We start from the raw sequence: 23,933 nt of genomic DNA, 5'->3' as shown, positions 1-23,933 counted from the left end.
CACAACATCATAAATTTAACAAGGTTTTATTAGGTTTTCTGCTGGCATGGTTGTGGATGATAACTAGAGCTGTTTATACTAATATACACACTTTCTTTCACTGACTGCCCTAAATATGTCACAATGAAGGTGTCCTCCTAATTTAGGAAGGAATCTCTCCAATTTTTGACACACATTTCATTAGAAGAATTGAATCCCAATCCAGATAGCTGGTCTTCCTCCACTAGCTTACAGAAATAAATAGATAGGATCTCTAAAGAATGGATGACTGTAAAATGAATTCTATATGCATATTTTTGCAGACAAACATTGAGAAAATTTGAGACTCAAGCTAACAGAAATTTAAGAAAAATGCATGGGTATATGACTTCTACAGCCAACTGGCACAGCCAATTAAATAAATAAGAGACCATTAAAGAGCTGTGACAATTGTGGCTTTGGCAGAAGTTCCAGTTCTCATGGAATATACAAAATAACATTTGAACTAAGTAGTCTGATGGGAAAACTCAACTTCCAAAAATGATCAAAATCTCCCTCTGCTGGGAAGATTAAGTCTGCAACTACAAAATAATTTTAAATATCAAGGTTGAAAAGCACTATGATTTTATTAGTGCACTAATTACTGTAATTATAAGTGAGCTAGAATTTTGGCTCCACAATGTACAAAAGTTGTTTCTTGTTTTTCTCAGCTACTTACAGATGCCATATGTCAAAATGTAATTTAAAAAAAAGAGGAAAACCCCAAAAAATAGAAACAAATTAATTATTAAAATTAATGAAATATCACAATGGAAAGAGAACCTGCTAAAGTAACAGAAAGGTAATAATGCTCAAATATAAAAATATCACTCACTGCCTTTTATATTGCACATTCATATATACATGACATTCTCTGCCTCATTCGGAGAAGAAACATTTTTCTTGCTACTGTTGCATCATCTACCAATGTATCAACTTCAACAGAACTCCAGTTTAAACTCTCTGTTTAATAATAAATAAGTCCACTTGTACTAGAAGATATACAAAAAAATTGGACAAATTTTCTCTCTAAGTATATGACTAGAGCTTTCCTGTATGAGAATCCTATGCAGTAGCAATTGAACAACTGAACTGCAAAGCAAGAGAGATTTTCTTTTTCTTTAGGAAAAATTATATAAGAGAATATCCTTAACTACACTCAAATCTTAATTCCATGGTTTAGCCAAGAAGTAAAGTTCCCGAAACCATTACCCTGCTACATATGTACAAATAAAAAGAGGACCTGAGAATCCAGCAATCCTTATTTTAATTCAACTGTGAGAGACTTGAAAAAGACATTTCTTTTCCATATGTATTTTTGTTGTTATTTCATTTGTTTTCAGAGGATTTTTTTCTTGGAGAAGGTGTGGAGGATGGAAGGTGAAGTAAAATTAAAAAAAATTAAATATCTAAAACCTATTATAATAGGTCACTGATGATTTCAACTTGCATTTTGATGCAACTTATTTGCCCTGGTGCCCAACCCTTATCAAAAGAAGGGTGTGAGCTGAGGATGGCTACCCAGAATGCCTGTGACTCACCTTTCCAGAGATTCACTGGATATCAACAAATATTTGAAAACACCTATCATTAGTATTTGGTGGGGCATCTACATACAGAGGCCAGCAAGGCTTTGATGCATAGTCACAATTTCACATTGATTTTAGGAAGGAAGAGATTTCCTTTTTGGCTTTTGTATTCTTGATGTTAGTACCTCTGCAAATCCAGATGGCAATAGTCATTCATATTTCTCACCACAGATTGAAAGAATCAGCTAATATTTGTGAAGCAGCCAGAAGATGCTGTTATTTGAAATAACTCATTGCAGTGACACTTATTACAGTAGTTTGCATTACACAGCTCAGTAAAGAGTCTGTCCTCAGCAGAATACAAATAAAATTATGATATAACTCTAGATAACTGCCTGCAGGGCTACTAAAAGCCTGCTGGTTCTTCACAGCTCCTGCAAGCACAGAGTACTGTTCGAGGGAACAGTATAACAGAGTTGTGGCTGGATCTTCTAACAAGAGGCAGCGTGGCTTTTGCACCACATCAATCTTCAGATACCCACATGCTGGAGAATATTTGCTACTGGTGAAAGATGAGCTGAGGATTTAGGAATGATACTGAAATCAGGGCTTATGCTTCTTTACAGTCACACATTATATATAGAAATCAGAGAATTGTAGAAATGTTTAGGTTGGAAAAGACCTTGGGTTGGTTTAGCTCTAGGTTTTGATGTGCTCAGAGACAACCACTCACAAATGACAAGTTTGTTACAACTTTCAAAAGTAAAACAATTAGAATATAAGTACCATTACAAAATATTTGAAAAGGTACAGTTTTTTGGATGAAAGATGGTTCTTACTATATTTTTCAGCTTATTAAAGGTACTATTCTAGATAAGAACAAACACAGTTTGATTTAGACCCAAAAAACCCTTTCTTGATAACTGAAGTGTATGTTCTCTGTGGGATGTTTGTAAATTCTTTCATGTGTCAGGGTCTTTGCCCTTTGACCAGAACTACACCAACCAGACCTCTGACTGAAGTGAAATGGGTATAGCTCCCACCAGTCTGGGCTCCCTGGCTCCCCAAATGTCAACTGGAAGTAAGAAAGAGTTTGCAAACATGTTTTCCCCCAGGATGATCTCATTACATATACTGTTTGAAGCACACAGGATCTGAACATGAGAGCTCCTTGTGAAATTCATAACAAATAGCTCCCTGGAAAGATTTCATCTCCTTTCATGTTTAAGAAAAATGAAAAAAAATAAACAGCATATTTTCCTCAAAACTACTCTTTTAAAGGCACAAAGCTAATTATTTTCACATTGCTTAAACTCCACAGATGATGACACAGTTTTCAGTGACTGAGCTGAGTGCATTAGCTTTCATTAATGAAATACACCTCACATAACACTTCAAAACCAGGGTTGGTTGAGTCTGTAATTGGTTGAGTGCTTTCTATACATTTTTCTTCCAGTAATACTCCAGTGTATATTCACCAAAACTGAATACAAATCAGGTAACTTAATGGCAAACATGCCTTTCTGCAGAAACACAAATGAAGTTCTGGAAAGATTCTGCAGCAATATTTGATACTATTCACTAACAGCACTAATCTCACTGTACAACCATTGTGAAATACTGCAAATGACTGAATATGATTGTCCTTACTCTTATGTTTGTAAAATGAATATAATATTAAATCTCTGTAAGATTTGGCTTAAAACGATACATTTTCTCCTCTGATCTTATGTAAGTCCCAGTATTAATAAAGCAACAAACAAGACATGATTTCCTCCTTTACAAAATGCTCTTTAACTTTCTCATAACACTAGAATTTGCTGTTGTTTCAGATCTGATACATCTTATGTCTTTATGCACTTTTCCCATACATAACTAAGAATGGGCATCTTTATGGCAAGATGTAGCACAGAAAGCTCTGTTTTATGATTTTCCTGCACTCATATTTTCTAGGAACTGGGATGCATGGATAAGAAATATTTTCCCCATTAGGAAAAGGACAAGGAGAGAGAGATCTAACCTTTGAGGGGAAAAAAAAAAGAGAAGGAATCTAGGAAAAGGGAAGAACAGATTAAAAAAAAACCAAACAGAGATAAAGAAAGTAAGATGGGGAAAGGCAGAGAAAAGCAGGAATACGGAAAGAATTACTTTTTGAAAAAAAAAAGAATTAATAGAAGCCAATGAGAAAATATCACTAGTGTAAAAGAAAGACATGAAAATACACAGAAGGATGAAATCAATGGAAAATATTATGAAAGAACTAAAGCACTAAGGAGATATTTTAGGTGACATTAGTCTAAGAAAGGCAATTAATAGAAGAGAAAGATAACACAGAACCATTAGACAAATTGAAAACCAGAAACAAACAACAAGAGTGTACCTTGAAATGGTTTTGCATGAAACAATTTGTTTGTTTGGTTTTTTTCTATTGCATGGTCAAAATTTCCATTTTCTATGAGGAGTATCACACCTAAGTGGAGTGCTGGTCATACATAAGTAAGTCTAACCCTAAGACAGAACAACACATAATACTTTAAAAAGTCCCACTCAGGTGTGTCAGTGTCCAGCAGACATCATACATAGAACATTTGGCTTAGATGATTGTTGTACCTTCCTTCCAACTGGACTATTCTATTCTAGTCTATGCTATTCTATTCTCTTCTAACAAAAATGAGCTCTGCATCTCAATGCAACTCAAACTCTGCTCCCTTTTAAGTAAAAAATTATTTTATAGGAACAGATGTGCCCTTCTTTCTAGGGGTCAGAACTTGGCCTTTTGTATGTGATAATCCTTCAAAGTTACTTATGTCTTTTCCCCTCAGGATGTGTTTAAAAATTTACTGGACTGTTTTCACCTTACTCTCTGTATCTTCCAAATGACATTTAGGTAAATATGAAAAAAGACAGTAAACCACAATATTCCAAGTAACTATCTGTTCTATCAGCCATAACATCTCACTCTGACATACTGTCTCCAAGTATCTATCTTCAGAGAAGATGAAGCACTTTGTTTTCCAAATATCTGGATTCGATAAATCAAGACAATAATTTACAAAGCAAAGGGAATTGTTCACAATGTTGCCTGAGCTCTGTGGAAAACAACAATTTATCTTTGAACTGTGTGCAAACAGGTGACTTCCCCTATATATTTTTGAATGATCTACAATGTCTGGTTGGCCCTCTTTCTAGTGTATTTATGAATGATAACAGCAAAACATATTCATGGGTTTTCTCCCAGATCTGTTGAGTTTTTCATATCTTGGATGCTTTTACCCTGAAAATTCTTCCTGCTTTCCTTTATTTCCCAATTAAGTAATGAAGAATATTTCAGCAAATCACTGGAAGTAATTAACTATTTTAGCAGTGAAATAAGGTAGTTTTCAATGTATCATAGAAGATATGTTAATTTAATCATCTGCTTATAAAAACTAAACAGATCTGATTTCTCTCATACGTGCATAAACATATCGGGAATACCCATTTTGTCTTCCGTATTTCTGTTGATTTAATTAATAATATTACCTGAACTCTATTATGAGGATCTGGGAAAAAGTGGGTAGTAATGACAAAAGAACTTGAAGTAATGATCTTTTACTTAAAATATCACTCTCACTGCAAAGTTTTGAATTAGGAAAAAAAAATCTGTTAATATCTGCATGAACTGATAACAAACCAGAGATTTCACAGAGCTGTGAGATTTCTTTTGGAGAAGCAATAAAGAAACAATAACGTGTTACTGACTATTAGAATTCACAGCACCATTGTAAGAAAAGAGGTAATTGATTAATTTCTGTCTACTGATAATGTTTGGGGTTTACAGTGAAAGAAAACCTCTTTATTAAACCCCATAGTTATACATTTTTTAAACAAAATATCAAATTAAATACAACACAATTTCAAAATCTAAAGCAGTGATGTAGCAAGAAATAAAATAGCAAGTTAAATTCAGCACTTAATTTAATTGCATTTACCTTCATTTAGTCATAACATCACTCCCCAGCTACTGGATCTATATAACCTACACCACTGCATACATGTTTACATATGCTCTCTAATGCACACTGTTCCTAAAATTCTAAGCTAAGATACAGTGCATCTTGGAAAAAAAATACAACTATGCATGTTTGAAGTCTTTATCTCAAGATAAGAATTTGTAAATTTTTCAGTATTTATAACTTATGGTGGATGTTCACCTTAATTCCATAATATATCTTATTATTTTTTTCTGCATTAGAGCTCAAACTATAAAATCCCATTCTGAACAGCTTTACCTGCAGTATCAAGTCCTGCTAATTACCTGAATGCATTGTAATTTAATAACTGATTCTACGGGTGTGATTTTACAGATTCCGCTGCATGGAATCATTAATCTATATTAACCTATAAAGAATTTATTTAAAACTGTTGCTCCCAGAAATTATTTAAACCATAGTAAAAGGAATGAAGCAGCAGAAGTAAACTGTCTTATGTGAATCTTCCATATACACCATAAAAATATCCATAAAACATGGTTAAGTCATGTGATAAATGAACACATGATATATCAGGCAGCAAGATTTGCTAAATATTAATACTAAAAGGTAAATAAACTATTAAGTATTTTAACTTCATAGTTGCACCATATGAGAAACTGGGCTACTTAATCTTATTTGATAAAGTATTCAGAACCATGTGAAAATAGAGCATCAGGTTTAACTACTATCTTCTCATAGAGGCGCCATTATGGAAAGCTTGCTTCATTTTTAATTCCTTAGTTCTCTTTGGTGTTATTTCATAGGGAACAAACAAACACAGAGAAATAAAAATATTTACTTAAATGCAGCATAAAGAAAAAGTCGTATGCAATGTACCTGTAGCACCTTCCATCTTGTGTTCAGGTCTTCCACACAGCTGAGATTGTACTGGGAGAGTTGGATATCGGAGGGAGTGAACCGGTGAGCGAGGTCATTGACTTGATGCACCTTTTCTTTAAGGGGTACAAGTTCTGCTCGATAAACCTGTGCGAATTAAATAAAACTATAAATAAAGATAAGCCTTAACTTCAAAAACTATTGGTTCTGCTACCAGCTGATTAGTAATGTAAAGATAATACATATCAAGCTGAAAGGAAGGAGCATATTGGTCATAGTACAGTTACCAGTCTTTTCGTATAACTTCATATAGACTTTAGGTCTCAAGGGTAAGGCCCAGCATTTCAGAAGGTGCTATGGAGTTGGAACCTTCATAGCCATTTTTGGCCAGTCAAACCACATTTCCAACCAGCACACCCACCGGGATGTGCACTGCAGAGCACACATCTGTCCTGCCTCATCCTTCACATGTGTGTAACACATATTCCTTTGGGATTGATGGGAGAGTTAAGTACTGTTTAACACAGGAAAAGAGAGGATGACAACTGTTCCCAAATACAACAAGGAAACAACAGAAGCAACGATAAAACTATTACAGACCCCACTAAGGGCATGATCTTACCCTGAGTATCTTACATGTAACAAACAAAAGGTTAGAAATGGGAAGTACAAAAAAAAAAAAATTGCTATGAATCCCAACCTGGCCTACATGACTCATGAGTCTCACACTCTTACACACAGTTAACAATTTCAGTCTAGCTAATAATTTCAGTAATGCATTTGAAAACCAGAAACTGCTAGTTACAAGCTTCTTGTTTTTAAAAGCAACAATCTGATGATGATGCTTTTGTGACGCGTCTGGGTACCTTCAGATAAATTCAGGGCATCATGACTTTGTGTCAAAGAAAGGAATCACTACGTAGATCTTCCACTGCTGCATATCTGTCTTTTCTAAGGAGACATTTATGAATCTTTAATGTGATAAAATATGTCAAAATGTAACAACGAGTCATTTCTAAGGGACAAATTCTATGATTCTCAGGAGTACATTTTGTTGCAATATGATGTCTACACACAAAGGCAGAATAATTTACTTTCTATATTAGTCTTGCTTTCTAGCTCCTTTCTCTCAGTATTTTTAATATAAACCACATGTGGTCTGCATCTCATTACAGATAATCAAATAAGCTGAAATTATTGCCTAGTAATCTTTTCATCAACACGTGATGCAAAATAAGGTAAAAACAAAGACCATCCAGTATCTCAGGGAACCTTAAGAGTAAACAGTATGAAGACATTCATAGACATTAGAATGCCATAAACAGCACTAAAGGTAAACATCACTGAAAAATTGTTCCTCAAATGTCTTTCAAAACCAGACTTGGCTTCCCTCAATTATGTTAAATTACCCTACAACATAAGGAGTTAGACTGATTTAAGTGGCACTCATGCAGTGAATGACTCTAATGATAAATCTATAAAATACACCATCAGAAGGGGTGTGCATTTTGCAAAGGGAAGCACAGAGAGTGATGCAAGTGCCACCATGTGACAGAAGATGCATACATTGAGTTCATGACATAACAGTTGACTTCTCCATTTCACCAGTTTTAATATCATTGGAACACAACTGACATTACTGCAGAGAATACTGAGCTACAGTTTCATGTCAAGCAAGGTCTGAAATACAAAGAAAAAGAAGAGAGCTCATGTTTGGTTTTGTCCCACAGAGTTATATATGTGCTTACCCTGAACTTTTTAGTTAGTAGTTGACTTCAGAGAACAAACAACATGGTTTAAAAATAGACATTTGTTGTTGCAAGGTAAAAATCTCAAAGGCTGAAGAGATATATATACCACTGTGTGAACACTTCACTTGCAAACAGTTATTTCACTGTTTCTTTCCTTTGATCTGCTACTTTCATAGCCCAGGTCCCTGGCCATGACTCTGTGGCTTATATTTGGGATGATCAACTCAGTTCCCCTAGTGTTGCTTGGTTTCCAAGATGAGAGAACACCTCTAAGCTAGTGTCACAAATGTCCACATTGCATATAAATAGAAATATACATTTGTATATATTTAGAGATATTATAATATATATAATAAAAGTAATATATAATAAAAATTAAAACACACAATAAATGTATGTATATATATAAAATAAAAACCACGGGTAGAATACATGCAGATCAATAAATGCAAGGATCAGTTCCCACACAACAATGCACTTTAATGCAGTTCCTGCATGAAATCAAGTTAATTTTCTACCATTTGTATGGCAATAGGAGCAGGGTTTCGATTGAAAAAGTTCACTGCTTAGGCAAAGCACACAGGCTTAAGCTTATCAAGCACTTGTTTTTAAACATATATTTTAGTCTCTGTCTGATTTTAGACCTGTTACTTACATCTGCAGTGTTGACTGGAAAGCACTGGTCTCACCTGACATAAATGACTAGGTAACTCACACAATTATTATACCATTACTAAGGTGAAATAGAAGAACCTTCATAATTAGTCAACACAGTTTTTTGACTGTAAGGTATTTTACACACCATAAAGGCTACAGCACAGAAGCAAGTCACAAAAACAGAAATCAAATCATAGAAATAAATATGGAAGTAAAGAAGAAAACTTATCTTCAGTTCCCTCTCTAATCAATGTCTTTATTAATTTCTTTTTTTGTGCTGCAAGGATAATGATCTTTCCAGTGTGATGCTAATTTTCCAATGTACAAAATACAAAAGCTTTTGCTCCATCTTTAAATTCGACATTCTGTATTCTATTATCATTAAGCCTGAATTTTTACTGGTATTTTTTATTAGTTGGACAAATCAAAACAAAACAAACAGTAAGAACATAAAGAGAATGCTAGTCAATGAACAACTACCTAATTAATACCAGCAAGCTTACAATTAAAAACTGCAGACACAAAAAGAATATCCATAGAAAGAACTGGCATATGAGATTATATGGTTAAGAAGTCAGTCAAAATACATGATTTTAAAGCTGGGCTTTTGTCTCAGAGTAAGTGAAATTCAGTGTGAGTTCTTATATTTTTTCAATGAATGTTTGAACAGGTTTACTGAATAATAATAATTTCTATATTTTCTACAGTACTTGGCATCTGTAGAAGCAGAAATTTAGAATTTTTACTGGGTTGTGATTTTTATCAGTATGACTGAAATGTTTAAGAGAAATATTTATATTTTTAATCATTAGTTTGTATAGTAGAAGACTGATTAATTTTTTTTCTATTTTTTTTCCTTTTGCATAAAGACCACTATATATATATAACAGGCTTATATCAGAAAAATTTAGGTAACTATATTGTTGATAATTTAAAAACAAGTATACATGGTGAGTAGTAGAGTATTACTACCACAAGGAGACATGTCTGAACCCATTAAACTGCTCAGGATGTAAATGAGTTCACAGTGTGAACAGCAATAGGACAACCAGCCCCAAATTATCTTCATTATAATTGCCCTTATGCAAGAAAGAATTTCAATGGTTTGTGATACTGTAGGTGGTAGATTGGATTTTAAATGATCCATACGGTCTTGTCAGAAAATATTTTAAAATGCCTTGGAACATTAGTAAGGACTCTAGACGGCACGTACCATAGATATCCTAACCAGACATATATTAAAAGTCTAGAGAACACAGAGTGACCATAATCAGTCAGATGAAAAGCTCATCTTGCCCAGTCCCTTGTCTGATAATAGCCAATACAACTGCTTAGGGAAGAAGGCAAAGGAAAACATCAGCATCCCTGCTCCTTGCTGTACTCTTCCAGCTTAACAAACTCTCAGAAATTATGGAGCCAGAAGCTGTATTTTTATATCAAATGGACCTCAATGGAATCTTTTTCCATGGAATTATATACTTCGATTTTGGACTAACATATGCTCTTACTATCCAAAATACCCTATGGTAAGGTCAGTATTTAGGTTAAAGAACCACTTCCTTTTTGATTTTTTTTAAACCTAACACTAGAGACCCCCTTGAGATGTCCCTAATTCTTAGCTCATGAGAGATAGCACCCAACCATTTTGAGTGGACTTTGTGCTTTTGCAATATCTACAAACCTTGCATATTATTTTTAGCTTCTTCTTGTTAAATATACAAAGACCAGGATATATATGATTACATGTGGATATCGATAAGGTATTAACATCTGAGCAATTCACCACATGGTTCCTTTATATTCAATAGCTAATCAAAACCAGGAACTGAACATTATGTAAGGTTTCACGATAAGATGGCATGAATCACATTCTGAATTACAACAGAAATGGGTAGATTTTCACTGACTATACTGTGAGCTTAGGTAACCAGCTCACATGCAGACAGATGAGAAATTACATAAGAGGAGCCCCACTCCGACACCATTTATTCTGTCCTTGGTTACTTTTTATCTAATCTGCTATAATCTTTTTTATAGTTGGGATCCAAAACACTTCCTACTATATATATAATAGAGGTACAACAGAGACTTGCACTATGGCATCATGATATTTTCTGCTTTCTCAGTAATTCTTAGCATTGCATTTGGTTCTATGAACAGTCCTAAGTATTGATGTGATGTTTTCAGAGGATGTTATGATTCCAGGACCTCTTTCATGAGTGTTAAAGGAATGCTGAAAGGCCTAAAGAGCTCATTACTGTTTGGGATAAATTTGGGATAGCTTTTTTCACATGTTTTGCTTGAGATTTATCAGCACTTTATTTCATCTGCCATCACTTTGCTGACAGTCAGTACTCTGAAGTTTTTCTATAGCTGTTTGCAATCTGTCCTCACCTTAAGTACTTTCAATAGGCTTGTATCATCAAAATGTGCTAACGCATTAATAATTTTTCTTTCCAGCTCATTTATGTAATGTGCTGCACAGAGTAGACCTTCTGGAGCACAATCATCTCCTTCTGGGAAAACTGACCTGTGCTTTTTACTTTCCATTTTTTATAGGAAATTACCAGAGAGCTGCTTATTTATCCACATGAAGACCATCTCTATTATCTCACCAGAACTTAGTTTCTTTGCTGGAAGACTTTCTTAAAATCCCTGGGGAATGCCAAATGGCCTACACCCCCTTAGCAGTATGCTAATGTTTCCTTCAAGGCACACTAGGAGATGAAAGGCACATCTACTTTTACAGAACAATCTCTTCTCTTTTTTGCAGTATATTCTTCCCAGATTTCCTGGTCTGTAGGTCCACAGGCCTGATTAGATGCGCTATTTAAAAATTATCCCCACGTTTGCCCTGTTCCATTTCTCATAAAAAACTAATTTTAAATAAGAAAATGCTGTTAATAGATACAGGTATTTTACACTTCCATTAGAACACTTCACCAAATACTCATCTGCCTCTGGTGATTTGGTGCTTTTAATCATGACATTTTGTTCTTTGTATTTTTGCTCCAAATAGCTTTCTTTATTATTTTCTTTAGCCACCCCATCTCTCTAGGTCTTTATGAGTCCATTCTAATGGTTGGCTCTTAGTGTCCAGTGTCTTCACAGACTTTGTCCTTTTGGTTCCTTTCCATCAGGCTTCCTCATTTGTGTGTAGCTTGCTTTCTGAAAACTGAACATTGCTGTGGTGGATTTTTCGAGTTATTTTTTGTCCCTGCAGAGATGCTGACCTTTAGTTCATAATGATCCCCATTATGATAGAAATGTTTTGAACTTGCAGTGCTCTGTACCAAGTAAAATCTTTTCCCTACTGGTTATCCTCCTGGAGTTTCTTAACATTATGTATTTTCTATTTAGTGCTGGAACTTCAATTCCAAAGGGATTTTAGGCTAGTGTCTGTAATTACAGACCAATTTCTAACATATTTTAGCAGATGCAGGCTAAGCCGCCAAAATTATTTGCAAGTCCTTTTCTGCATATTTTCCATTAAATTTGCTTGTGCTTTGGATATCCTATTCCAAGGTAGTAAAAGCTATCAGATAACCCTCACCCCTTTCCAGAATGCCAACTCTATTAATGAAAATTTGATGATTAGGTTTTTTTCAGATTTCTTTTCTTCCATATTTCACATGCTACACTGGCGGTTTTATCCTATTTTTATTTAGGAAACCCTAACACACGCTGACTTCCTCTTTGGAAGGCTGCTCAATTTTCAGAAGAGAGATAAAATAAAAAAATCTATGTCTTTTTTTTTTTTTTTTAAGGAATCACCAAAAGGAAATGGCTTTTGTCAATGACATGAAAAATTTGGGTTTTTATTTAAAATTCATAAATCAGTTCCATAAAATCTGAAAGGAAATTCATGTCATTTGAGTAGAAGAGTAAAAAAAGTAAACAAGCTTATTTCAATAACAATAGAGATATTATATACTTTGCTAACCTCAGGGAGTTTCCATTGCAAAATTCATAATGAAGTTCAGGAAGGAACATTGACCAAAATGCAATATTCCTCTTAACCCCCCTCTCCCTCAACCACATGTGCAATAGCTTGCTAACAAGTCAAACACAGAGGTCAGGAATCCAACCGAAATCACATCAAGTGCCTATAACTTCCAACTCACTGATGTTAATGGAATAGTGTGACTAAATCCCATTATGCCATTTGGAAAATACACCCTGAATAGGAAGTGTATTTTCAGAAAAGTACCTATTCCTTATGCACACAGAAAAATTAAAATGCAGGCTGTTTTTTATTTATTGTTTGCTACCGTAAAATGTCAGTAGGTCATTAAAATTGCTTTTTTTACTCTTACTGTACTTATTCCTACTGATCCCAATACCCACTATTTATGTTTAGATGTAGTCCACAGGAGACAATCTCAGTGCCTTGTCAGAACAAATAGCAATTATGCAGCTGTATTGAGAGTATGCAATCATTGTTGCTTAGCACTAACCACACTGACAAAAGGGAATTAACAGCACTCACATACAAAGTCATATATTCTTATGTACACGTCAGTAGTGTACTGAAATTGTGTTGGGCTGTATTTGTCTTAAAAATTGTTTTCAATAAACAGATACCATCTAATAATGATTTACTTGCAATTGCTATGCATTTGTTCAATCCCAGAATTAAAACAAGGAATTAAGCTTTTCAATTATAATTTAAAATACAGTCAGTATTCCTATTGGCTCCTACCTATCTGAAAATATTTCTGAAGTGAAAAATAGCTTGGGAGCATATTCGTTTTTTGATGTTACTTTGTCCCTCATGTGCCTTAACAACACTTGGACTTATGTTTACAAGTTTAGAAAAATCTCTGTGAGACCACGTATGAACAATTACTGTACCACTATAGTGGAAGATTGTTTCCCAGTTGTATTGTTCTCAGTCATCCTGAACACATAAAGACTCATTAGTGTTACCCATACTCATGGGAGAAGTGACCATGAACCTCACAGAACATATATTGCAATACCCTTCTCTTGCTGGAATGAGAAGTTAAAGGAGACTTTAAAGTTCATTTCCCCAATCCATTAAATAATTTAAATGCCCAACAATAGCTTCTGGAAATGAGTCTCTATTTGGTTACAGACGAAACAGGCATAATGTCTGCCTGAGATGTTAAAGGTAATCTGGTATAATCTCTAACTTTTTTCCCCTCAGATTGTATGGACTAGCAATTAGAACTTCATCAGCCTTCGATTTGAACACTATGTAGGTTTATTTAGAGCACAACACTGGAAGTTAAAATTGATCCCAAAGTTAGTTTCTCCCAGAGGTTATAAATCCAAGACTTTGTTGGATAGTATCCTCTTTCACTAACTTTCACTTTTACAAACCTAAACCCAAGGAATTTAAAACATTTTTTATTGGTCTTTTAAAAGGGAAGGAAAAAAATTCAAATAATTTGAAAATCATGACAAATCATCTCTAGTTTTCCAGCAATGGTATTTACTATTTATGCAGTTCATATCTAAATTTTATATAGGACTAAACATTATAGCATCTCTATTCAGAAATTAAATGTTTTTCACTTCCTAATAAACTTGTCAAGAACATGCAAGCTTGGACATGTACAAGGCTAGAATACAAATTTCTTACTGCTACTAGTGATTAATTGCATAAATGTTTCTAAATATTTTTGTATTTCTACTGAAAATCATTGCAAAGGTAAGCACTAAAAAGAATGTTTTCACTTTCACAAAACTCTAAACTGTCCTGAAAAATATGATGTAAAAATTAATAAAAAATTCTAAGTAGAAAAGACTAATGAGGAATTAGATAATTGGTTTGTCATCAGTCTCCTAGTTTTGTGGGTGGGTAATATGATTTTATTTATTGATGATTTTGTAGAGAGGTTATAGCCTAGGAAAATGTAATCACTTACTAGAGCATGTCATTTCATTTGAACATACTAGTAAGGCTAATTTTCTCTAAAAGGAAGTAACAAATCAAGTACCAGATCCAGAACTTAAAACAGGGTTAACAGTGCTGTTGCAGAAACACAGAATCACAGACTGGCTGAAGTTGGAAGGCACCTCTTGAGATCATCTAGCCCAGTCCCTCTGCTCAGAGCAAGGTTGGTGAGATGCAGGTTGCACAGGACTGTGTCCAGTCAGATTTTGAATATCTTCAGGGATGGAGACTCCACCACTTCTCTAGGCAGCCTGTGCTGGTGTTTGAACACTAAGTGTTCATATTTAGATGGAATTTCACGGGGTTTAATTTGTACCCATTCTGCCAGTGGACAGTACTGAAAAGAGTCCAGCTTTCTCCTCTTCATTCCCTCCTATCAGGAATTTATACACACTGATAAGATCCTTAGCTGCCTTGAGTCTCAAGGCTGAGCTGTCCCAGTTCCCTCAGCCTCTCCTCACAGAAAAGATGCTTCAGTCCTGTGACTATATTTGTGGACCTGCACTGGAATTCTTCCAGTGAAGTCCACATCTCTCTTGCACCAGGGAGCCCAGAACTGGACCCAGCACTCCAGATTTGGCCTCACCAGGGCTGAGCAGAGAGGAAGGATCCCCTCCCTCAACCTGCTGGCAATGTTCTGACTAATGCACCCCAGGGTGCTGTTGGTCTTCTTTGCCATGAGGGTGTGTTTCTGGTTTACAGTCAGTTTTTTGTCTACCAGAACCTCAAAGCTCTTCTCTGCAGAATTTCTTTCTGGCCAATTGGTCTCAAGTGTGTACTGTTACCTGGGTTCTTTCTCTCAGAACACAGGACATGGCCTTCCTGCTTGTTGAACTTCATGAGATTCCTTTCAGTGTAATTTTTCATTCTGTCAAGGTCGAATTGAATGGCAGCACAACCATCCAGTGTATTAGCTGTTCATCCCACTTTTGCATCGACTGTGAAATTACTGAGGGTGAGCTTTGTCCCAGGGAACAGTTCATTAATGCAGATGCCAAATTATACTGACCCAGTATCAACCAAAAATATACCCCACTTATGACTTGCCTCCAATAGAACTGTCTTGTCTTTGATGTGCCTGGAGATGATTTCAAAGATTAGTTGCTCCATCACCTTGCCAGGGGTTGAGGTGAGGCTGACTGACCTGTAGGTCCCTATGTCCTTCTTCCTGTCCTTGAAGATGAGAGTGACACTTGTTCTCTTCCAGGATGCAAGAATGCTTCCCTGCTGCCATGACTTTCAAAGACAACTGATAGTGGTCTCTCAATAACATCTCTCAACTCAGTCAGCACTTGTGGCTGCATCTCATCAGGACTTTGGTATGACCAGAATCATGAGCATGAAAAGTCCATCCTCCTATATGTTCCATTGTGGATATTTCTGACACTTAATATGAAGGAGATTTCAAGAAAAGGCCAACTGTGCCTACAGAGAAAAAAGTCTGTCTCCCTGGTCTGTGAGCAGCACTTATATAAGGCAGTGGCCTCATGCCAGCTTGATATTTTCTTGAAGAATTCCCTCATATAGAAGAAACTCCCGCTAGCACTGGCTTATGTTAAACCTCAATTCTCATAACCAGTGAAAGAGACAGAAAAGAACATCTGGCGCTGTGAAGAAAATATGAAGTGACTTAGGAAGAAAAGTTCTCCTGTGTCAGATGAATTTCTGTTGTCGGGAGTTTTTATACCAGCAGCAGCTGCAGCTAAATGAGAGCAGGATCCATTTGCACAGCAAGGTGAGCGGTTGCCCTACACTTGGGCCACAGCAGGTTCCCAGCACTGACATTTCTGTACCTCAGTTCACTTAGTGTCCAACTGCTGAACTGTTCATGGGCCAGAGCATATCTTCTGGTTTTATATTTAAAACTGTACAGGGATGGCCTGTCCCAGGACAGCTTAACAGCCTCCATCTTTTTCATTCAAACTGAGTTGGTTTCTTTTCTGTTGGGTTTAGTGTATTCTCATTCAAATTTCATTGAAACCTCGGATTGTCAGCTGCTAGTTCAATATGCTACACTTAGCTTCCCTTTAAACTCACCCTGTATTTTTATTTGATTCTAGTGCTCCTGGGGACAGGCGGTGTTGAAACAAAATGGATTTCAGATGATTTGATTTTCCATCCTATATATTTTTATAAACTTAGAAATGACCAAGCAAGAGAGCAGTAGAGTAGAATATAAATCCTCTTCTGGGATAAAAATAGTTCAAACAGAAAATACCAAGGGAGAAGGAAAATCAAATTCCCTTTAAGTCCTATCCCATTCTGAATTCCGTACTTCTGAATCAGTAAAACATTACATTTTTCAAATGTTATTTCCTGCAATTTGGAAGACTATCTCAGTATTTCCTTAAAAATAAGGATATTAAAATTTGAATAGGAAAAATGAAAAATGAACCAATGCCAGGTATTAATTTTCTTCTTTTCTGAATATCAAAGGAAAAAGCTTAGATGGGAAAAAAATTTATATCTAGAGGAAAATATTTATTTATTAGAATGTCTAATTTAATAACCAGAAACATATTAATAAATAGGTGTACTTATCCTGAAACACATATCACTTGGTTACAATAATTTTTTTATCTATCTATCTATCTATCTATGTATCTATGTATCTATGTATCTATCTATCTATCTATCTATCTATCTATCACCAACAGCTGATATGCAGTTTTATGATCCCTGAACAGATGCAATATATGCTACTACCTTGCCACTTACTCTGAAATTGTGTTCTAATCTATGGAAGGGGAAAAGTAAAAGAGCAAATTTAGCTTGTAATTCTCTCTACAAGAACATGTGGTTAGAGTTGTTCTGCACCACCACCTCATGTCATGACAGAGAGCATCACTGCTGAAATGCCATAAACAGTTCAACACCAATTTTTCCACATAATCAAAGTCAGTCACTCAGTTACTTTGCAACCAAGAAGTGATGAAGTGCCTAGGAACTGTAAGTAACTTGAAGGTCTAAAGTGTGATCTGAAAGTCTAGCACCCACTACACAACGGACATAGAAAATATAAAGGAACTTTTGCAAAGGAAATTTTTCCTTTAGTATGATTTAATTCAGCATAATTAAAGCTAAAAGCACTTAAAAAGATACATATGCTTAGGTTGTAGCCTCAGTCAAAACTGGCTTTAAACCATTAATAACACACTGTCTATTAGTCATCTTGTGAACAATGTATATTAGATATATACAAATATAAAACATTGAATAATAACCCGTGTTCATTACCAAAAGCTTTTTCAGGTAATAGAGACTCACAGAAATTCTCCTTGTCCTCAGAAAACCATTGCTACAAAGTAAATCTCTGTTGTGCTGTAAATGAGCTTGGCATTTTAAAGGCAAATATAGAGAAAGATGTTTAAACCACAAAGATTACAACAGTTGCATCATAATATTACAAAACACCTCAAGCTTCCAGATGTCAGCAGGCAGATCCTGTAGCTCAGGAGGAAAAATATGGATTCTTTGCATGGCCATACATATGCTTAGGTTAGACCCTACTGAGACCCAGACTGTATTCTGACACTCAACCAATATTAAACAATTCAAATAAGAAGCTTCAGAAACTGTCTTTTCTAACAAAAAAAGTACAGAAATCTTTATTTTAATTTTAAAGAAACCTTTATTTTCTCCTTTCAAATCTTTAAATTTACCCTGTAAGTAGTTCATAATGTTTAGCCTCATAAAGTTGATAATTACTTCCTCTAGCAAGAGGAACAAAGTTTTTCATAGAGCCTAAGACCAAAAGGAGTCATTACAATCCATCCAGCCTCTAACATCCCTAAGAATGCAGGTCAGATGGACTGTTAACCATTTTGTTGGAAGCTCTGTGTTCCAACTCTTGAATTAATATTGAAGTTCCCATCTCCACCTTTTCACCACCACTGTATGATGTGTGTGGAGTGGGCGTGGATGAAACCCCAAGTCAACACAGAATCATAGAATGGCTTGGGATGGAAGGGACCTTAAAGATCACCTAGTTCCAACCCCCCCTGCCATGGGCAGGGACACCTTCCACTAGAGCAAGTTGTCAAGAGCTCCATCCAACATGGTCTTTAACACTTCCAGAGACAGGGCATCCACAACTTCTCTGGGCAAACTGTTCCAGCGTCTCGCCACCCTTGTAGTAAAGAATTTCTTCCTAATATCTAATCTTAACTTACTCTCAGTTTGAAGCCATTCCCCCCTTGTCCTATCACTATATGCTCCTGTAAAAAGTCCCTCTCCATGTTTCTTGTAGGCTCCTTTCAGGAACTGTAAGGCTGAAATTAGGTCACCCCGAAGTCTTCTCTTTTCTGGGCTGAACAATCCCAATTCTCTCAGCCTTTCCTCTGTGCTGAGAGTGGTGATTAGAGGGATGGAGGTGCTCGATCCCTCAAATCATCCTGGTGGCCTCCCCTGGACTTGCTCCAACAGGTCCATGTGTTTCCTGTGCCGGGGACCCCAGGGCTGGACACAGCACTGCAGGTGGGGTCTCACCAGAGCAGAGCAGAGGGGCAGAATCCCCTCCCTTAACCTGCTGGCCACACTGCTTTGGATGCAGCCCAGGACATGGTTGGTTTCTGGGCTGTGAGTGCATATGGCTCGGTCATGTCCAGCCTCTCATCCACCGCCATCCCCAAGTCCTTCTCAGCAGGGCTGCTCCTGATCTGTTCATCCCCCAGCCTGGACTGATAGCAGGGGTGGCCCTGACCCAGGTACAGCACCTTGTACTTGGTGTTGTCAACTCACATGAGGTTCCCATGGGCCCACTTCTTGAGGTGTAAACTTTTAGACATCTTACATCTAATAAGAACATCCCCCAGCAATGCCAAATAAGGGGATTCAGTTCTAACAGTAGATTTTAGCAAACCACGAATGAGTATTATTTACATTTTAAGATAATGTAGGAAGAAAGAATATTAAAATAAAATGCTGAAAAGGAGACAGTTAAATAAAACTAAAAAATTAAACAGGTCTAGGGTTTTTATAACAGCACAAGTGATAGGCTGGGAAAATGCCATGAGTAGAGCCCACCTTCACAGGCACTAAGGTTGAAATCCTTCTGGGTGGCTGGCAGGCTGCCCTGCCATGTCTCAAGGGAGAGGAGGCCATGGCTCTTGGAAATGAGCAGCTGTGGCTCCTGCTGAGACCAATGAAAATTGTCATTCTTAATCCTCTGAATAATTGAACCCAACCAAAATAAAACAATTTGCAGGTAAAATAGAAAGAGAATAAGAATAATTTGAGTGGCATTGCTGCCTGGACAAATTAGTTTCACTAATTCAACTGCCCTATTTGTAAACTGGGTATAATACTTCTATTGCAGTCTCAGAAAGATGAGATTAACTCGTACAACCTGGAACATGAGAAGCACTATAAAGGTGCTAAGTAGAAATTACAAGGTTTTATTACGGGTTAATCTCGGACAAAAAATTGAAATAAAACTCCATTAGGATTTAAATATATAAAGATTAGAATGAGAAAAGTGTAACGCAATGGGTCGCTGATAAACATTCCAGGCAATCTAACATTCATTGCACTCTCTACATCAAGTAGTCCCTAAATAATTACTGTGTACCAGCACAGGAGCTTGATAAATTGATTTTACTTTGCTCATTGATTTGCCCATGTCACACAAACATTATCATTACAGAATCTGCACACTTGATAGTTCCCAGGAATGTATTTTGTCAATGTTTTAAGAAAAGATTTCATTAGAAACAGAATACTGGCAGATTTCTTGGAAAAAAATTGCCTCCTCACAGAAACAAACAACATTAAAATTCATTTCTAGTACTCCTCCCTTTGCCATGCTGTCATGGCTCACTGAACAGCCATGTCTCTGCTTATATATATTCACTTCTGGTATGTCCTTTTCCTTCACAGAGAAATGTTTCAATAGCAGACTACATATAGCAGATCAGATTTCTTTTATAAATGCTCCTTAGATATACTTTTGCTCACTTCAGCCACTCACCTCCCTGTGCCACACTCACTTAGAAAAGGCTGGATAAAATGGTCCCCTGGTAGGAAAAAATGTGTTACTTTCATCGTACTTTTTTCCCCCTTGGCTAAATATTTACATTTCCAGGTTATAAGAAAAAGAAGGCTTTTGAATAGAACTAAACCAGTTCAAGAGCATCTTTGATTTAATGTCATGTCTGGGAATGTTAATACTTCATCACCAGACTAATATCTATGCGTGCTGCATTTATATGGCAAACTTAAAAAAAAAGCCATGCTAAATGCTAGAGGGCCTGCAATAACCATACCACTTAGGTACTTAAAATATTAATGTTTAATTCTCCTTCTAAAAGCTCAAGTCCTATTCTTATTTCTGATGAACTGATAAAGAGCAATCTCTGACAAATGTTCTGGTCTGACCTCAATTCTGAACTTCAGAGGCATAAAAAGACAGACAAGTCTTTATACATGTATTAGTCAGTTCTCTCAGCAGGCTATCAGAAACCAAGATCAGAGATTGCCAATACTTAAAAAGTCAAATTCTGCCTACAGATGTGCATGTTGAACTCCCACTGAAATCAGCAGGGTGAGTTCATACAAGGAAAAATTTGGCTCTAAGTGAAATCTGTTGATCTAATAATAGCATGTTCTACCAAACTGGGTTGGAGGTAGAAAAGATTTCCATTTTTACTGGTCACCTTTTCTCTTCTTGAAAGTTCAGGAATTTTCCTTCACTTGCTGTCAGTGAAAAGTTATAAGTATTCTTTAGCCCCAAGGTCCTTAATCAAAGAGAAAATAGCTAGTATGTTCTATTAATACAGTTCTATTAATACAGTTAACACAAATCTCATACAAATTGGGTTAAATCTGGTGCTGCTCTTTGCCAGATGCCTTTTTTTCTGAAAAATAGTCTTTAAGAAGCTGCTTCTCACACTAGTTGTTGTGATTGTCCAAAAAATTAGTTAAAGAATACCCATTTTTGTTTGTTCTTTGTTAGCAGAGGAATGTTATTGTTCCTGTATCACAATTATGCTACTGTTTCCCAATAGGAAGTATGGTCAAGAGCAGCCTTAATTTTAAAAGACTAAGATTTCATTTCTCTGCCTGCTTATCATTTTCTTCCTATTACTATGTTAAAAAAAAAAAAGATTTTGCATTCTCCTTTAAAATAGATAGCTTGATATAGACAAAAAACTTATGTAATCTAGTCTTCTCTGTAAAACATTCACTATAATTACAGTAGTAGCATCTGAGATCAAAAATGTATAACTTATTGCAAAAGAAGTCAGCAGAGGGAACGATGGCTTGCTTCAGGAATTTAAAATGGGCTTAGATGTAGGTTATTGCCCTAGTTATTGCCATGACAAACTCTCCAATCTTATCTTGCTGATTACAGAACAACAACATAAGGTAGATGAGACTTTTAGATTAAATTTGTATCCATAGCAAATACATGATTATTACATGTTAAATAACCACTTGTGAATATATTTCTTTTTATGTGAGAAAATAAATTGATTCATAAGCTGTTGAAATGAGATTAAGAGACCACAGGACACAACTGAGTAACTTTCATCTCCTCCAGGCTAAGAAGCATAGCAGAACTAAAATCAGCTGGTACAAATACATGATGAAACACTCCATGGTTTTAAACTCAATTTCATATTGACATTGAGTTAGGAAATTAAACAAAGACAAACCTTAGGAAATTAAACTGGCCCTCAACAGTGACAACCAAACAACCTTACCAAATTCTCTATTGTATAAAAATGCATTTTAAAAAAGGTAAAACCAACACACCAGGATGTTACCAATTAGGTACTGTGGTTAGCTGAAGTGTCTTTGATCTACAATAACTCCCTGAAAGTTGACCAATGAACAAATTGAACAAACTTCAACTATTTCTTTCATTATAGCAAACCTCATAAATTTTTAAATTCACAAGAATATTATGTAAAATCAGAACATCTGTGGGATGGTGACGTGTTCCAGTGAATTTCAGTACAATTTTGATTTATTTGAAAATACTGTTTGTTATGTTCTTATGTACTCTATCATTGTTTTAGTTTATATTAGCAGTAAAACAGCTGATGAAGAGTTGACATTTTGTAAATTCTGGTTTTATGGACCATATTTATATTTAAAAGCTCAAAGTCTTCAAGTATATCATTAGATCATCTCCTCCTTTTATAGTATCTTGGAACAATCTGTAAAATACAAATATTTTACACATACAAAATCTGTTTATAAAGATCATCTCTAATTCTCTTAGGGACAATTTTTTTAGTTTTTGGAAAGCTGGAAAATGAATTAGGAGGAAATGGCTGTTCTATATAAAACAGTTTTAAAAGTCGCACAGTCCACTACAAAACTTATTAAGAAACTTAGTAAAGGAAACAGGACAATTTAATTCAGATTGATTATACTCTTTGGTGGTAACAGCTGGCTTCAAATTAAACTGGAAAAATGTACATGCATTTCGAAGTAGTTTAAGAAAATAACATAATTAACTATTGTATGGTTCTATGGCAGAATGACACATGTATGAAATGGCAAACTTCAGAAGCATTTGTAACAGTAATTACTTCAGTTGTAGTCTGAAGAAAACATTAATACTTCCATCTCCTGCACTGCAGGCAAATAGTTTCCTATTCAACTATGAACCAATGGGTGCTGTCATCTTTTAATTGTACAAACAATTTAAAAACACTTAATTAAATCACAGTTTATAGTCTAAAATTCTGCACATGGAATGCTTTAGTATTTTGGGGGTTTTTAAAACTAAGAATAATAAGGAGTGCAGCTATGGTGGGGAGTAATGCCTGTACATTACCAAAATACATCCAAGTCTATGAGTACTGAAACTGCTGAAACAATAGTTTAGGGTTACTTTCTTCTGTAGGCTTGCTTACTTAAAACTCTGCTAAATAGAAATTTTTTCCTCAAATTTCTGTAACATCAGAGAAAACAATCAGTGTTGCACATGGAAAAAAAAGGTGATCACACATGATAGAAATTTGAAGCAAAAAAAAAGGACTTGGTCTTGGAATAATGTAGGAAGTTATCTAGGGTAATGTGAGCAAATTACAAAAATAAGTTTGTTCAGTATACCAGGCAGTATATTTACCAGTATATTTACCAGTTAACTTACTTTCAAGTAGCAATAATTTGCTGTGTGTATGAATTCAGATATCCATACTAAAAACAAATATTGTCTTTTATTGTCGGTTTGGGTTTTTTGCATTTTTTT

At 35.6% G+C, this 23,933-nt stretch overlaps 1 protein-coding gene across 7 annotated transcripts in view; it reads right to left on the bottom strand.

Annotated features, from left to right (window-relative positions):
* The window catches only part of DMD (dystrophin), a 991,087-nt gene that overhangs the window by 156,730 nt on the left and 810,424 nt on the right, over positions 1–23,933 (bottom strand). For all 7 annotated transcript variants that reach the window (XM_018084043.3, XM_018084032.3, XM_018084034.3 and 4 more), the window contains one exon: positions 6,398–6,544. In XM_018084043.3, coding sequence (XP_017939532.3) covers positions 6,398–6,544 — 147 coding nt within the window. The remainder of the gene's footprint in view (positions 1–6,397; positions 6,545–23,933) is intronic.

The sequence above is a fragment of the Manacus vitellinus genome, unplaced genomic scaffold (assembly GCF_001715985.3).
Source record: "Manacus vitellinus isolate BGI_N305 unplaced genomic scaffold, ASM171598v3 scaffold_7_pilon, whole genome shotgun sequence".
NCBI classification, from domain to species: domain Eukaryota; kingdom Metazoa; phylum Chordata; class Aves; order Passeriformes; family Pipridae; genus Manacus; species Manacus vitellinus.
This window is presented reverse-complemented; position numbering and strand designations above follow the sequence as displayed.